General features: G+C 35.7%; 1 protein-coding gene across 1 annotated transcript in view; it reads right to left on the minus strand.

The window, feature by feature from the left end:
• Positions 1-19,067, minus strand: part of LOC114023500 (WD repeat-containing protein 19-like) — a 181,736-nt gene that overhangs the window by 28,161 nt on the left and 134,508 nt on the right. The window contains exons 30-32 of the mRNA XM_027836165.1: positions 16,593-16,689; positions 6,487-6,611; positions 1,497-1,578 (exon numbers count right to left, since the gene is read on the minus strand). Of these exons, the coding sequence (XP_027691966.1) occupies positions 1,497-1,578; positions 6,487-6,611; positions 16,593-16,689 (304 nt within the window). The remainder of the gene's footprint in view (positions 1-1,496; positions 1,579-6,486; positions 6,612-16,592; positions 16,690-19,067) is intronic.

Below are 19,067 nucleotides of genomic sequence, written 5' to 3' on the forward strand. Positions count from 1 at the left end.
GAAATTAATTCAGGCTACTCACTGGAAGGTCAAATATTGAAGCTGAAGCTTAAATACTTTGGCCACACGAGAAGACAGGACTCATTGGAAAAGACCTTGATGTTGGGAAAGATTGAAGGCAAAAGGAAAAGGAGATGGAAAGGATGAGATGGATAGATAGCACCATGGAAACAACAAACATGAACTTTGACAGACTTTGAGAGATAGTGGAGGATAAAAAGCCTGGCGTGTTATGGTCCATGGGGTCACAAAGAGTCAGACACAACTGAATGACTGAAAACAACAATAAAGGCAAAGAATCAGATAATCTAACAAAAGAATTGAAAGACAGGTAAGATTTCAAGAGGTGGAGTTGGTGAGCAAAATCACCGAATCATGAAAACCTGGGATGGTTGTTCATGGAACAGTGAATCATACAATTTGACTGGAGTGTAGTTATGTGAAAGGGAATACTGTGGATAAAGATTAAAAAGTTGGAAAGGAAGCAAATTGTAAAGGATCTTGAATTTTAGGATAGTATTATATGTGTTATTGATGTGGGCAAGGTGGGAAGAGTAAGGGTGCTAAAAAAATTTTTAATACTATCAAATATGTGCATAATAAAGATTAGCCTAGCATCAGTATGACAGATGGATGGATGGGGGAAAGGGGTAGGTGGAAGAGAGTGGAGATAGGGAAACATAATCCCTCTCACATTTATCTCTTCCATTTTTGTAACTACCACTTTAGTTCAGGCTCTTATCATCCCATTCCTGGACTAATTCAATATCCTCTTTTCCCCCTTCCAGTTAATCATGCATGCCAAAGATAGATTTGTCTTTCTTTTTTTCAGATTTGTCTTTCTAAAGCACTTTTTGATTTTTCATATCTCTGCTAAAAATTCTTCCATTACTTCCCAAACAAGGTCCAATCACTTTAACCTGGTACTTAAAGAGTTCTATAACTTGACCCCCATACACCTTTTCCAACTTCATTACTCATTATTTTCACACAAACTCTACATTCCATTCACGATGATCTACTGCTATTCTCAGAAAATGCTATACACTTTCCTTAGATCCATATTTTCTAATTTTACCAATTTTATTCATGTTATTCTCTTTGCCTACAATGGCCTCTCTTAGGATTTCTTCTTACTGAAATTCTCCTTATCATTCAAGGGTCAATTCAAATGTTCCCTGTTCCTTAAAACCTTCCCTGAACATCCCCTGTAGTGAATGAGCTCTTCTTCCTCTGAAAATTGGTGCTTTATATGTATCATTCATATGACTTTATATTGCACATTTTACTTCCCTACGAGATTTTAAACTCCTTGAGGGTAGGAGCCTTATTCTGTATCTTCCCTTTCCCTACCCCATACCTAGTGCTCAGAATAATGTATTATATGTAAAAGGCAATCAAATGTTAAACAAAGGAATGGTTAGATAATTTTCACAACAAACACACACACACAGAGAATGACATCTAGTAAAGAAGACAATGTATTTGGCACTTACGTGATGGGAATTTGCTGATGTTATTGGAGACACGAATAAGCATACGTGCTCCCTTTAAGTGATCTCCACGTTTAACATGAATCTGAAATAAATGAAATATTCTAGTCCATTAGACAGTTACCATATATATTTTATTGTCACAGATGAGTGCTTAAACCAAATAGAAAAAACTTTAAATTCTATTTATAAGAATACAGAGTGACAACAGTTTTGGGAATATAGTTTCGAGCAAACATTATTCAGGAGTAGATAATCAGAAATACTTTCAGCACAATTAAATTAGCCATGATTTTGTACAGAGACTCTCATATATTAAAGATTTTATAATCGACTATGGGGTAATTCTACCAATATATTATGAGAACTATTCAGGCCCTTTCTAGAGTATCATTTGAGCCCCTAATTCCCCAAATTGAATAAGATAAAGAAACTTAAATAAAAAGTTCACAGAAGAGTCATAAATACAATTAAAGGGGTAGGAGAAAAAATCAAACAATATAATATAATCCTGCCCCATAAGCCAATTAACAGATAATTCCATTTTAACCTGACTTCATGATTAGAAGTTCACAGCTGGCTGTAAGTGTAGGTCAGTGTCCAAGTTGGTCTGAAGATCTGCTGCATCTCCCATGGATGTCTTTTGATCGTGCTATTCCCTGTGCTTGGAACCTCATTTCATTGTCTCCAAACACCCACTTCCACCTATGGAAACTCCATCCCCCATCAAGAATCAGATCAAATGTTACCTACTCTATAAAGCCTTCCCTATCCTGCCCAGTATAAAATGACCCTTCCTTCTTAAGAAAGCAATTTGTATTTCTCTTATGCAAAATTATGTTCTATGTCATATTTTATAGTTTTGTATCTATCCTACTAAATTGTAAGTTTGATAAGTGTAAGGACTGTGTCTTAATTATCTTTTATCTTTCCCAGCACCTCACAGAGTGCTCTGCAGGCTGTGTATGGAATGGAACTGAATTGTCCTTAGCCCATTCCTAAGCTAAAGAAATATCAAGTTTCTGTAGACATTATAAAATATTTAGGGGTCTGCCTCCCGAAACAAGCCCAGGAACTATATGAACACAATTACAAAACACTTTTCACACAAATAAAGTGAGATCTAAATAATTGGAAAAATATCAGTTGCTCATGGGTAGGCCAAGCTAATATAATAAAAATGACAATTCTACCTAAGCTAACTTACTTATTCAGTGCCACACCAATCAAACTACCAAAAAATTATTTTATAGAGCTAGAAAAAATAATCGCAAGATTCATTTGGAATAACAAAAGATCCAGAATATCAAGGGAACTAATGAAAAGAAATGCAGGGGAAGGTTGCCTAGTCATCCCAGATCTTAAATTATATTATAAAGCAGCAATCATCAAAACTACTTGGTACTGGCTAAGAAACAAATTAGTGGATCAGTGGAATAGGTTAGGTATGCAAGACACAGTGGTCAATGACTATACTAATCTACTATTTGATAAACCTAAAGACCCCAGCTTCTGGGATAAGAACTCACTATTTGACAAAAACTGCTGGGAAAACTGGGAAAGAGTATGGCAGAAACTAGGCATAGACCAAAATCTCACAACATATACCAAAATAAAGTCAAAATGGATTCATGATTTAAATATAAAGACTGATACCATAAGCAAACTGGGAGAGTAAAGAATAATTTACCTGTCAGATTATGGAGAACAGAAGAATTCATGACCAAACAGAAGATAGAGAACATTATGAAATGCAAAATGGATAATTCTGATTACATTGAATTGAAAAGTTTTTGCAAAAACAAAGCCAATGCAACCAAGATTAGGAGGGAAGCAGAAAACTGGGAAAGAATTTTTACAACCAGTGTCTCTGATAAAAGCCTCATTTTCTAAAATATATAGAGAATTAAGTCAAATTTATAAGAATACAAGTCATTCCCCAATTGATAAATGGTCAAAGGATATGAACAGGCAGCTCTCAGATGAAGAAATTAAAGCCATCTATAGTCATATGAAAAAATGTTCTAAATCACTATTGATTAGAAAAATGCATATCAAAACAACTCTGAGGTACCACATTACACCTATCAGATTGACCAACATGACAAAATAGGTAAATGATAAATGTTGGAGAAGATGTGGGAAAATTGGAACAGTAATGCATTGTTGGTGGAGTTGTGAAATGATCCAACCATTCTGGAGAACAATTTGGAACTATGCCCAAAGGGCTATAAAAATGTGTACATCCTTTGACCCAGCAACAGCACTTCTAGGGCTGTATCCCAAAGAGCTCATACAAATGGGAAAAGGAACCACATGTACAAAAATATTTATAGTAGCTCTTTTTGTGGTGGCAAAGAACTGGAAATTAAGGGGATGCCCATCAATTGGGGAATGACTGAACAAGTTGTGGTATATGAATGTGATGGAATACTATTGTGCTATAAGAAATGATGAGCAAGCTGACTTCAGAAAAACCTGGAAAGACTTGTATGGACTGATGCTGAGTGAAGTGAGCAGAGCCAGGAGAACGTTGTACACATTAACAGACGTGTTGTGCAATGACTAACTTTGATAGACTTAGCCCTTCTCAGCAGTGTAAGGATCTAAGACATCTCCAAAGGTCTCAAGATGGAAAATGCTATCCACATCCAAAGAAAGAAGTATGGAGTTTGAATGCAGATCAAAGCATACTATTTGTTATTTTTTTCTTCTATTTTGTTTTGTTTTCTCTTTCTGGTGGTTCCTCCTGTTGGTTCTAATTCTTCCTTACAACATCACTAATGTGAAAATATGTTTAATAGAAATGTATATGTATAGCCTATATCAGATTGTGCGCCATCTTGGGGAGGGAGAGGGAAAGGGAGAAAAATTTAAAACTCAAAAGCTTATGGAAGTGATTGTTGATAAATCAAAATAAATTAATAAAAATTTAAAAAAATAAAGTTACTGAAGAGAAAAAAGAAATATCAAGAACTAGGATTGTTCTGAGGTTACATATGTTATTGGGTTTACTTTGAGGATTTGGGTTCTTTCTGGAGCACACTGGAGTCACTTTTTATGCATTAAGTTTTCCATGTTTCAAAAAATACATGACAGGGGCAGCTAGGTGGCGCAGTGGATAGAGCACCAGCCCTGAAGTCAGGAGGACCTGAGTTCAAATCCGGACTCAGACCAAACACTTGATACTCACTAGCTGTGTGACCCTGGGCAAGTCACTTAACCCCAGTTGCCTTAAAAACAAAACAAAACAAACAAAAAATACATGACATAATAGAGATAATTTCTCAATTTTTAAATGGAGGTGTTTCATATTCTTTTTAATTTTGCCTCCACATTTTACAATATGTGAATTTGAACTATGGAAAAGAAAAAATTCTACTCCAATGAATACACTGTCCATAGAATCACAGATTTAGCTTGGGAAGGGATCTTAGATGTCATCTAGTTAAACTGTAACTTCTGAGACCATTGACTAACAGGATTCCAAGTGATTAAAACTCCCTTGAGGACACTGTCAAGAGTCAGATAAGTACTCTCATCTCTTTATTGTTACCCAGAGAAAATTCGCTACCTACTCATTATACACTCTCAGAGAAAGCTGCTTTGGAGATGGTGTATCACATAATGAGTCTGCTTAGTAATCAATGTGGCAGATGATAAAACTCTTTATGGTTTTTTATTTTTTGTTTTTCTAAAAAGTTACATTTCCATTTCGTATGTATTTTCAGTGGATATTAAATAAGTGTTAATTGATGATAATAATGGACTTATATAGGGACAGTGGAACATAGTTTGAGGAATACAGGACAAAGGTCATTAGTTCTACTTCATCCCTTCAGTGTAGCTAAGTTTCAGGATAATCTGTATGGACCTGTAATAGTAACCAAAAGCATGATGGAAACTGAAAGGAATTTATACCAACTCAACACAAATATAGAAAGAAACGTGGGATAATTTCCACAGAGAAGTAATTTTAAAAAAAAAAAACGTGCCAAATAACTCTTTGCTGCCAAGTTACAGGTGTGGAAAAAAACATTGCCCTTGGAGTGAGAGGTTGTGGGTTCAAATCTCACTTTTGGTATTAACTATATTACTCTGAACAAGTCACTTAACTTCCCTGGGCTTCAGTTTCCTTACATGTAAAATGAAGGTATTGGACTAGATGCCCTATAAAGTCCTTTGAACTCTCACCCTATGATTCTGTTATCATATGACTTTAGAGCTGAAATAGCCCTGAGGCTCCAAGCTGGCTCACAAAAAAAGCTGAAAACATTCCATGAAAAAGAAGTTGCCCAGCAACAACAACTGAATGGAGAAACTGCAGATGGTAGTAGCAGCAAAACAACCCAGAAGTTGTCTCTGCCAACTCCTCAGGGAAGCAATGGGTGACAGATTTGGAGGCAGAAGATTGCTCCATCCAAGATACAACCCTGCTAATGTGAGTTGTCAGGGTAACAGGAGCTATTTCTCTCATTAGAGACATGGGAATCTTTGAAATTGTTTGCCCCTCTATGCTTGGGGTGGATGTTTTCCTTGTCAGTTACACTATATTCTGTGTCATTAAATACCTTTGGTCTGGTAAAAGGGAAACATCAAATAGGGGCTTATGAGCTATGGTTTAGAATAGAGTATCAAAGAGGACAATGAACCTAGGTATAGCCCAGGTTCAAGGTGCCATGTTGAGAGGACTCCAGGATACATTCACTGGAGTATATATTAGTTTGCACTGTGTAAGCACTGGAGAATATAAAAATATATGAACCCTGTTGCTTTCAATATGATAAGGTTACATATTAACAAATATAATAAATGACAAGTCTTCAAAGGGAGCATAAAATACATTTAAGCTATATACATTATGCAACATGTTCAACAAAATTTTTAATGGCTGAGAATAAATATACAAATAGAATTCAGTTATGGATATCTAGGACATTTGATGTTTATGTCTTATTAAAATGTACAAGTCACAAATTTCTAATTAAATTACCTTCACTAAAATATAGCTGTGCAGAATCATAAGGTTTGTGGCCATCTCAGATGGAATTTTAATTTTCTGGTTTCTCAGTTTTGCATACATACTGAAGAGAACATCATGGGCATTTCGATAATTTCCTAGAAAATGGTTTGCATTATATGTAATTATTAAAAGTCACAAAATAGCAAAATATAAAGTTCAAATCTAGGACTTTGTTAACATTCAAGAAAATTGGTATAATCTCAGCAGCTAAACACAAAATTTCTTCAATTTTGAATAAAAATGAGGAGTCCTTTGTAAAACGTGTAACCAATAAAATCTCATCTCTTTATTGTTAGATATTTAGTAAAACAAGTATGTCTCACTCATTAAGATTTAATAATTAATTCACATATAATATTTTCACAAAAAAATTTAAAGCAAAGTGAATCACAGAATTTAGAATTAGAAAGGATCTCAGAGGTTTCATAGTCCAACCTCGACCAGAAAGGGATCCCACTATACCATACACAGTGGTCATCTAGATTCTGCTTGGATATCTCCAGCAAGGGAAGGATCCCACCATCTCCCAAAACAGCCCATTCCACTTTTTGACAGCTGTAATTGTTAGGAAACTTTTTTCTAAAATCAAGCCTAAATTTTTCTCTTTGCTACTTCCACCCATTGCTTCCAGTCCCTGTGGGATCAAGTAGAATGTCTAATAAGTTTTTTTTCCCAAATGAATGCCCTTTAAATACTTAAACATATCTATCACATCCCCTTCTTTTCTGCATCTTCTCTTCACTATGTTAAACATCTCTAGTGCCTTCAACCAACACTCAAATAGTATGGACTTGAAACTCTTTACCATCCTGGTCATCCTCTCCAGCTTATCAGTATGCTCCCTAAACTGTGGTGCCCACAACTGAATACAATTCTCCATATGTGGTCTGACCAGGGCAGAGGGCAGCAAAAGTACCTTATTACTGGAAACTACACCTCTGTTAATATAGCTCAATATCAAATTAGCTTTTGGGGCTGCCACATTTCACCATAAACTCTGAGCCTACTGAAAACAAAATTTTTTATAGACTAACTTATTTAACCATACCTTCCCCATTTTATACTTAAGAATGTAACTTATTTGAACCCCAGTGTAAAACTTCACTTTTTTCCCTATTAAATTTCATCTTATTAGATTTGGCCCAGTGCTCTAGCCTATCAAGATCTTTTTGGACCCTGACTCTGTTTATCCAGTGTGTTAGCTCTCTCTCTCTCCCAGCTTCCAGCATCTGCAAATTTGATGGGCCTGCCACATAAGCCTTCATTCAATTCACTGAAGAAAATGTTAAACAGCTTAAGGCCAATCACAAGTCTCTGAGGCACTCAACTAAAGATGTCTTGCATACATTCTAATGGAGGAGATAATATGTAAATAGATAGGCACATACAAAATAGATACAGAGTATGGAGGGGTATAGAGTATAAGACGACAAGACAGAAATGAATCAGGTTGTGAAGATCTTTAAATGCCAAAGAGAGGACTTCATATTTTATTCCAGAGTTATAGGCAGCCATTGGGGTTTTTTGAATGGAGAGTGGTCAGGTGGGCAGATTTATACTTTAGGAAAATCACTTTAGAATCTGAGAAAGCAATTAAAAATTATTGCAATAGTCTAGACCAGAGATGATGAGGCCCTGTACTAGGTTCACAGCTAAATGAGTGGAGAAAAGAGGAAGTATATGCAAGATGTTATAAAAGTAGAAAAAACTAGATTTGGCAAGTGACTGAATATATGGGGTGAATGAAAGTGAGGAAACAAAGGTGACACAGGTTACAAACTTGGGTTACTGGGAGGTTAGTGGTACCCTCAACAGTAATAGTGAGATTTGGAAGAGAGGACAATAGGGAGAGGGGGGCAGGAATGAATTTTATTGTAGACATGTTTGAGATACCTACACAACATCAGCTGATGAAGAATACTAAGGGATCAGTGATTGATATGTATAGATCTAGGAATCATCTGCACAGAGATAACTAAACACATGGGAGCTAATCAGACCACTGACAGAGTATAAAGAGAATGGGGCTCAGGACTGAGTCTTAAGGGACACCCACAGTTAGTAGGCATGACATAGTTGAAAAACCAGCAAAGGAGACTGAGAAGGAATGGTTAAACAGGTAGGAGAATCAAGATAGAGCAATGTCGTGAAAACCCAAAGGTGAAAGATTGTTCAGGAGAAGAGGATGATCAATATTGTCAAAAGCTTCCGACAGATCAAAAATAATAAGGACTGAGAAAAAGCCATTACATTTGGCAACTAAGAGACCATTAATAACTCTAGAGAGAACAGTTTCAGTTGAACGATGATGTCAGATGCAATATTATAAAGGGTTTAGGAGACAGGGAAAAGATAGAAAGCAGAAACACAGTATAAATGACTTTTTTTTTTCAAGGAGCTTAGCTGAGAAAGGAAGGTAAGATATGGTATGATAGTTAGCAGGCATGGTAATGAGAATACTAGCACCCCATGGTGCCACCCTAAGGCTGGCAAGAAAGGTCTAAACTCTTGAGAGCAAGAAGAATGGTCTCTAGAATCTCTCTCTGATAAGGGCAGCTCTTTACTCAAAGCCACCACATTCAGCAATAAAAGCCAGGCAGTGCCTCTGGGCTAAGATTAAATTTTTCATTTCTGACCAGAGATCAAAGCCTTCTATTATAGATATCTAATTTAGGGTTCAACAGCTTGCAGACTTCCAAGATCCTTTTTGACTGAGTTGCAAATTAATTTGAGTCAAAAGAATAATAGATTTCCACCAACTTAAGCAGATCTCTTTATTGATTATATAATATATATATGTATGTATATATATATATACATACACATACATACACAAACACACACACAAAGACTGAGTATTTTGGTGATGTATTTTAGCCATCAAAAACTCAAATTTCCCTATGCTAAAATCTAGATAAATTACATCTCTAGTCTTTCCCTGCTCTATTAGTTTTGTAACTCTGCCCATAAAAAGGAAATAAGGTTAGTCTGGTGTGACCAGCTATTCTTGATGAAGCCATTCTGGCTTGTTATAATCCTAGCTTCTTTTTCTATATGTTCTCTGACCATCTCATTAACAATCTATTTTAGAATTTCCAAGGAATCAAATTCAAACTCACTGGTTTTATTTTTAAATTTTGTTTTGTTTTACTTATTGAGTCTATGATTTCATTTGTGTAGGGAGCACCTGGTAAGGAACTTTCTCTGCCAATGCAGATCAACACCACTTCTGAAACTTAATAGCCTTGGGTGCTAAAAGGTTAACTAATTTTCTCAAAGTCTCAGAGGGAGCAGAACTCAAGTCTTTGTGACTTTAAGGACAGCTCTCTATCCACTACACTGTGCTTCTCTTGATATAGATTATAAACTGTTTTGTTTCATTTTTAAAAAATCAGGAAAACTGATAAATTTGCTTTTCTCCTATGCTATAGTACATTTCTCATTTTCCAAATTTAAATTCAACATGTCCAAAGCAGAAGTTGGTATCTTTCTCCAAAAATCCTCCTTCTAAACTTCCCCTATTTCTGTTGAAGGCACCACCATCCTTCAAGTCTCCCAGGTTTTTAACTGTGGTATTATTATCTTTGCATCCTCATTCTCCTTCACCCCACATATCCAATCAGTTGCCAAATCTTGCAATTTCAACCTCTACAATTTCTATCTCTAATATCTGTTGCATCCAGCCTTTCTCCTACTCACACAGCTATTACCATAATTCAGCCCCTTAATCACTTCTCATGTAGTCTCCTAACTGGTCTCCTTGCTTCAAGTCTCTCATCACTCCAGTCTATCCTACACCTTTCTATAAAAGTGATTTTACTTTAGTACAGATTGACTGTGTGACACCTTTTTGTTGCCTCTAGCATAATATATAAATTACTCTATTTAGATTTTATAGTTCTTTACAACCTGGCTCCAAACTATCTTTGTAGTCTCACTGGACATTACTCTTCCACCTGCACTCCTCAATCTATCCATGCTGGCTTTCTCTCTGTTCTTCACACATGACACTCCATGTCTCATCTCCTCACCTTTACACAGGTTATATCTGGAGAAATAGATGAAATGCAGTCTCTTCCATCTCATAGAATCATACTCTTCCTTCAAGACAGCTTGAATACCAACTTCTACACAAAATCTTTTCTGATTCCACCAACTAAGCTAATATTCTTTCTCAGACTACTTTATATTTAACTACTTTGTATTTATTCTCTTTATATATTCTCTTTATCCTATATACCCTTATAGATGTTCTTGTTATCTCCCTCACCAGAATACTGGATCCTTTTGAGCAGGAATTGTTTCAGTCTTTGTATTTGTATGCTTAACATTTAGTACAGTGCTTAGCAGATAGTAGATAGTTAATAAATATTGGATGAATGATTCATTGATTAATATTTCATATGTGGATAACAGTGGATAAGCAAGCATATCTGCTAGATCTTTCATTAATTAGGGGATATAGTTCATCTTAAGAAGTGACCAGAATTCATAAAAGTAACTGGATATTTTCTTACTTGGATATCAACTTCCTGTTAGCTATTTTTGCCATTTCCAGTATAAAAAATCATTTTCTTAGGCAATAAAGACAGAAGCAAAATAAGAGTTGAGCAGCTTTACCTTCTCTCTACTATCTATCCTCATTGGTCCCTCCACCAGGAGCAGTAGTTCTGTCCCTTCTTTGAACCTCCTCCTTCCCCCAATATTAGCTGCTCCAAGAAACTCAAGCCCTTTTTGGTTGTCCTTAGCTTCCCTCACCAGCCTCAGCTCCTTCTGAGCTTTAGTAGTCCTGACACCATTTTTAAAGGACCATGCCATGCTCTACATTTATTCTTTGTTACTTGCCCTTAATGCTATCCATTGTGTAGATCTTTTAAAAATCTAAGCTGTTCAGTGAATTCCCAATGCATCCACATTCACATAATTCTTGTTTTTCCTACTAATAAGAATTACTTCCCCATTATGAAATGCAAAGTGGATAATTCTGATTACGTTAAATTGAAGAGTTTTTTGCAAAAAACAAAGCCAGTGCAACCAAGATTAGGAGGGAAGCAGAAAACTGGGAAAGAATTTTCACATCCAGTGTCTCTGATACAGGCCTCATTTCTTAAATATACAGAGAACTAAGTCAAATTTATAAGAATACAAGTCATTCCCCAATTGATAAATGGTCAAAGGATATGAACAGGCAGTTCTCAGATGAAGAAATTAAAGCCATCTATAGTCATATGAAAAAAATGTTCTAAATCACAATTGATTAGAAGAATGCATATCGAAACAACTCTGAGGTACCACATCACACCTATCAGATTGGCCAATATGACAAAACAGGTAAATGATAAATGCTGGAGAAGATGTGGGAAAATTGGAACACTAATGCATTGTTGGTGGAGTTGTGAAATGATCCAACCATTTTGGAGAGTAATTTGGAAGGCTATAAAAATATGCATAATTTTGACACAGCAACAGCACTTCTAGGGCTGTATCCCAAAGAGATCATACAAATGGGAAAAGGAACCACATGTACAAAAATATTTATGGTAGCTCTTTTTGTGGTGGCAAAAAATTGGAAATTGAGGGGATGCCCATCAATTAGGGAATGGCTGAACAAGTTGTGGTATATGAATGTGATGGAATATTATTGTGCAATAAGAATTGATGAGCAAGCTGACTTCAGAAAAAACCGGGAAAGACTTGTATAGACTGATGGTGAGTGAAGTGAGCAGAACCAGGAGAACGTTGCACACAGGCACAGCCACATTGTGCAATGACTAACTTTGATAGACTTGGCTCTTCTCAGCAATGCTTTCCACCATGGTTGCCCTGTCTGGTTCCTGGGTTTCCTCATATAAATATACAGTACTACCCCACATCACTCCCTTTTATCTACTCTGTTTCTTTTCAATAAGGTCTCCCTATCTAAACCTATATTCCAGTCTTGGGTTTTAACTCACCAAATCAGTAATATTTATAAGGTTGAATTTATCTCCTTGGTTAGTCTTCTAATCCTTTTTACTTGCTGCCTAAATTTTGGCATTTGTATATACACATTTGAAGTCACTGGTTTTACTACTAGTTCCTTTCTTGGATTTTGTGAATTATGAACTTCAGGTATATCATTTCTGTTATTCCTTAATTGCAGCTGTCACTATGATATCAATAACAGTGGATCTACATAGTTTTCTCTCTCTATCTATGCTTTTTTAGTTTAAGATCTTTTTGTTCAGTTTTCAAGATATTCAATAAACACATTTTTGTCAGCATTTATTAGGTATACTCCATCTGTGGTCAAGAGACTGTCATTCCTGTTTCTAAATGGTGGTCCAGAAATTCAAATTCTATTATTAGAAAATACCTTATTAGTTACATATTCTTTCCCCAAATCAGTTTTCTCTTCTTCATCTTTTGTCTTCAACAGGCAAGAGTAAAGAAAATATAAGCTATGCCCCTCTGATCTTATGGTTTGTTTATTTTTTTGACCAAGACTTAATAATAATATCATGGGATTATTTAATCAATAAACATTTATTAAGCACCCACTAAGTGCCAGGTATCGTGCTAATCATTAAGGATACAAAGACAGTCAAAAGACAGTCCCTCTCTCAAGAGGCTTACAAACTAATAGGGAAGATAACATACAAAAAAGAAAGAGTGAAAGGGGGAGGGGAGGGAAAAGGAATCTGGAATGGGGACATGATGGAGAAGTACAGAGGAGTGTAGCAAGGTGGGAAATGAAAAGATGAATGACCTGGGTTCCCTCCTTAAGTGGAGATTCTGGGAAGAAAAGCTCCCTTCTCCAGTCAGAGAATGGCAGAGTCCCTGTGGGCAGACTAATATTTTGATGCCTGTATATTAATATAATTGGTTCCTATTTATTTTGTCTTATGCATTTAAATGTTTAAATGTTTTGTGCACTGTTAAATATTATTGTTAAAATTAAATATTAAATGGTTTGTGCATTTGTGCATTCTGAGAAGGAGTCCACAGGCTTCATCAGACTACCAAGAGGTTTATGATACAAAAAAGGTTAAGAGCCCCTATAACAGAGCCAAAGGGAAAAGTGAAAATTAGAAAGAATCCACCAGTAACATCCTGAAAAAAACCCTAAATGAATGCTCCCATAAATATCATAGCCAAAAATCAGAATTTTTAATTTAAAGAAAAAATACTGTAAGCAGACAGAAAGAAAAATATCAAATACAAAGGACCATGTTCAGGATCACAGAATCACACAAGACTTAGCAGCAACACTATGAATGAAAGGAAATCTTGGAATATGATATATCAAGAGCTGAAAGGATAAAAAAAGCTTCCAAACAAAAATTACTCATCCTGCAAATTCTAGTATAATTCTATAGGAGAAAAACTCACTTTTCGGAGAACAGATAGAATTCAATTATTCCTGTTAAGAAAAGAAAAGCTAGGTAGAATCTCAAAATGCAAACATAAGCAACAAGAGAAATCTGGAATGGTAATTATAGTTGAGCTCATTGAAGGGGCTAAAAGATGATAAAATATTTATATCCCAATAGGTGGAAAAGAGATCACTGTTTCATCAAAGCCCTACTATCCTTAAAGAAGCAAAGAAGACAAACTCAGTACCTGGGCAGAATTTTGGATTGTTTTTATTTGATTTAAGGGAGTAAAGAAAAAGAAGGGAAAAAGAAATATACTAGGGAAGACATCAGGAAGAGGAAAGAACTTATTATTTCATGTAACTGTAGCACATCAGAAGAAGAATACATAAACATGGAGGTAGGGATGGTAGGGAAGAGCAGGCATTTCATGACCCAGTATTACTCTTAAAATTAACCTTACATTAACAGCAATAAGGAAATAGGCAGACACAGAAAGAGGAAAGAGATATAATCTAAGAGAGACTGTAGAATTAGGGAAGGAATAGTCACAAGCAAAACAATCTAACTACAGAGGACAGAGTATAAAAGGAGAAATTAAAATATAAGAAAACTAAGACTTGGGTCTGGGTTGAGTGAAAAGAGGGAACGCAAATGAGTGAGATCAGATGACTCCAGTTATATGCATATATGGGGCCATGGCATAGGTAGAAAGTGCCACTAATGGCATCTCCCCATGTGGAGATGTTGGGGAACACACCTTCTGCTTCTGGGAGTGTTAAGAGAATGTAAAATGGAAGTGCTTTTAATAGTCTACAGAATTTATGTAGATATTCTGTAATTGGTTCTAGGCAGCTAGCCACAACATGAAAAGAAGCCTGGCTCCAGAGGCATTTAAAATACCCTGTCAGCTTCAGTCACTCACTTCTGATCTTACCCAATCCTCTTGGCAGAGCTCAGGGATTCCTTCATTCATGGAAATTAGAGATAGGAGTAGAGCCTACAACTTTGTGATTTCAAAAAGCCAGAGACATCTAGCATTCCAGAGTTCGAACTTTTAGCCAGTGCAACATCAATGCCCACAGGAGCAAGGAGTGACCTTCAAGAATCTAGCCAAGCAGCAGTTGGACAACTACACAGGCTATGTAAGAAGTGAGCTAAGTTAAACCTATTCTCCCCAGAGTTATTGGGGAAAATGTTTGTGCTTTGTTTCTGCTGTACCTTCAAAGTAAATATCCCTCTAATAAAGTTAATTGGAGGGGACAGCTAGGTGGCACAATGGATACAGCATTGGCCCTGGAGTCAGGAGAACTTGAGTTCCAATCCAGCCTCAGACATTTGACACTTACTAGCTGTGTGACCCTGGGCAAGTCACTTAACCCTGACTGCCTTGCAAAAAAAAAAAATTAATTGATATTAAGTGGTTAGATGGAATTAGGATACCAGTCACTTATAGCTAACAATGGCAAGACAAAGTAGACAAGCCTATGGCAATAAAGACACCCCAATCTCTCTGGGTTACTCCCTGAAAGAGTGAGGGTAAAATGTATTAGCCTGGCTCTAGGACAGTGAGACTACATATAGATATGGGACATATGGGACAGTGTACTACATATAGATAACTAATGTTAATTTTAAGCCCCTTCTTTTACCACTACCTTTTTTTTTTTTAAATAAAACAAGGAATGTGAGGGGCAAAGAAAGAAAATATAACAGTATGTTACAGAAAGAAAAACACATCTAATGCTATAACTATCAATAGAAAAGGGTATCAGAATGAATCCAGCAATATGTTATTGACAAGAAACATACTTGAAATATAAATATTCACATAAAGTTAAGATGAGGGCCTGGAATAGAATAGATTATGCATTAGGTGAATCCAAAAAATCAAGGGTGGCAAAAGTGATCTCAATTAAGGCTAAAATCAGACATGGTTATAATCATGTTGTTGTTGGAGACTGGATTGGAGTACTTCTCTTGGAGCTGAGCACATGAGCTTTAGCTCTATGAGGAGGACATGTGGTCTGGCTCCTTGATAAGGGTATATATGACAAAGTTTTTGGTAACTACTACCTAATACTGACTCCATGCTGTAGTTTTATTTTGTCCTTCTAAAATTTAAACAACTACTTTAATGGATATTGAATTATTATATATGGTGTACTGCTCTGGTATTGAGCAATTAAATTTCTTCTCACAGTTGAGATGCAGTTAAATTCTTTAAATCTTTGGACATAGTTTATCTTTGTTGCTACAGTACTGTTTCATTTGTCAAAGGATTCAAAATAATACATTGTGTACAATAATGGTTATTCTAAACTTTAATGAATTTACTTTTAAATACTTAAACTATAATGCTTCCATTAATCTATTATTCTTATATAGATATGAATACTTCCTCCACAAGTACAAATCATAGTCCATCCATGCTGTGTGATTCTTGTCCATGACCTTTTGTGACTCCTAGTAACCAGGAACCTCTGGTCATGCACACTTTTTATCAAGGGGTCAGATCACATGTGATCCTCCCAAAGAGCCAAAGCACACTTCCTAGATCCTCGGGAAGTATTCCAATATAACCTCTTGCTAAAATGTATTTAAATTAGACATAAACTATGATTTGAACAAAGTAGTAGAGAGTGAGGAAAAAAAAAGACCTTGGTCTTCAGGCATAGTCAAAAAGGAAGAATTGGGTACAACATTAATAAGGGTACCTACCAGCAGATTGCTCCTCTCTGGCAATTATTATGGCAGTCTGGGCAGCTTCTCTGTATTGTTTCAGTGCCATGTACAGATGGAAGAGATATTTGGCATCCTTAAATTAAATACATATTTAATTATATTAATGTTATATTAATTATTATATATTAAAATTATATATTTATACAATATATAAGTAAACATAAACACATATTTCTATATTAAACATATAATAAAATACATTGGCATTGTATTGGTGATGATATATATTTTTATATATGTCACAAGGCTGATAGCATATGGTACAGAACACATTCAATACCAGTTACAAAGCCTATATTCAAACCATAGGGATATGTAGTCCCAGACCCATCTCTGTCCTTCACATATAAACAACTGTGTAGAATAAATGATAGCCACAGCTTTTCTACCTCCCAACTACCAGGATAACTGATGACCACATTCCCACCCCCAACTGCTTCCTGATTAGGACTTCTCTTCCCTTCTATTTTCTATTCTCTTTCCACTAGCTGTCCCCAGAACAGAAGGACAGTCTCTGCCTCCCCAGGCTTGGCTCAGGACAGGGTTTACAATGGCAGGAGTAGTGGTATTGTAGCCCTAGTATTAGTCTTGACAATGTCCTCACTCATCTCCTCACTAATACCATCTCCTCCATCCTACTCTTTATCCCAGAAATTCAGATCCTATAGTATATGTTCAGGATAGCCTGGGTGTGTTCTTCTTGAAATTCAGATGACTTTTACCACAGGAAGAATATATCACCACTTACCATGTGTTTGGGAACTTACGAATCTAATCACATGTCCCTATGAGTGGGCAATCTTCAGTCACTGATACTTTTTTTTAAACTTATTTTTCCAAGGTTAGCATTGTCCCATCCCACTTATACTCACTTTATCTCAATGATCCTGAAATGCGCATCTAAGCCCTCTTCCTCATTCACAACTGCTCCCCCCCCTTTTTTCTATCTACCTTAAATCAAACTTTCCCAAAATCCTATTCCAGATCTTCACACACACACACACACACACACACACACACACACACACACACACACACACACACCCCTCCATTGTACCCTCTGGAAGACCTGATCCAAAATTAACTAACTTTCCTTTCTCACTCCTTCCATCTTCTGGCACTCATTGAAACTTAGCTTCCTGGGCAGGCCAAGATGGCAGAAAATCACAATGTGGAAGGACTAACTGTACTTAAATAACCTTATCTTAGAAAAATAAATTGAACAAGCCATAAATGTGCTCCCTAAGGAAAAATCCCTGGGACCAGATGCATTTACAAGTGAATACTACCGAATAGTTAAATAACAAGTCCAATACTGTCTATGGAGTATTGGAATTAATTGGCACAAAATTTTTAAATAAAATACTAGCAAGGAGATTACAGCAATATATCACCAAGATCATATACTCCGACCTGGTGGAAGTTATACCAGGAATGCAAGGCTGGCTCAATATTAGGAAAATTATCAGCATAATTGACCGTATCAATCATGAAAAATAATAAAAATCATATGATTATTTCAATAGATGAAAAAAATCTTTTGACAAATATAATACACATTGCTATGAAAAACACTAGAAAGAAAAGGAAGAAATGGAGCCTTTCATAAGTAACATTTATCTAAAACCAAGAGCAAGCATTATCTGTAATGGGGATAAACCAGAAGACTTCCTAATAAAATCAGGGGTGAAACAAGGATGCCCATTATCACCACTATTATTCAATATTGTACTAGAAATACTAGCTATAGTAATTAGAGAAGAAAAAAATTAAAGGAATTAGAATAGGCAATGAGGAAACCAAACTATCACTCTTTGCAGATGATATGATAGTATACTTAGAGAACCTTACATAATCAACTAAAAAACTCAATTAACAACTTCAGCAAAGTTGTAAGTTATAAAATAAACCCACATAAATCATCAGCATTTCTATATACCAGCAACAAAACCCAGCAAGAAGAGCTAGAAATAGAAATTCCATTTAAAATAACTGGAGATAACATAAAATACTTGGGAATCTATCTGCCAAGACAAACCCAGAAACTATATGAACACAATTACAAAACACTTTTTACACAAATAAAGACCAATCTAAACTACTGGAGAAATATTCATTGGTCGTGGGCAAAACACGTGAATATGTTAAAAATGACAATTCTATCTATATTAATTTATTTAGTCCATGCCATACCAGCCAAACTTCCATAAATTTTATAGATCTGGAAAAAATAACAAAATTCACATGGAAGAAGAAAAGATCAAGAATATCAAGGGAATCAATGAAAAAAAATGAAGGAAGGTGGCTTGGAATCAGATTTCAAACTATTTACAAAGTGGTAATCATCAAAACAATAAGTTAGGTGCACAATACACAGTAGTAAATGACCATAGTGATCTGGTATTTGATAAATCTAATAATTCAAGCTTTGGGGGCCAAGATTTAACAAAA

This window comes from Vombatus ursinus, unplaced genomic scaffold (assembly GCF_900497805.2).
Source record: "Vombatus ursinus unplaced genomic scaffold, bare-nosed wombat genome assembly UNPS02014818.1, whole genome shotgun sequence".
Lineage (NCBI taxonomy): Eukaryota > Metazoa > Chordata > Mammalia > Diprotodontia > Vombatidae > Vombatus > Vombatus ursinus.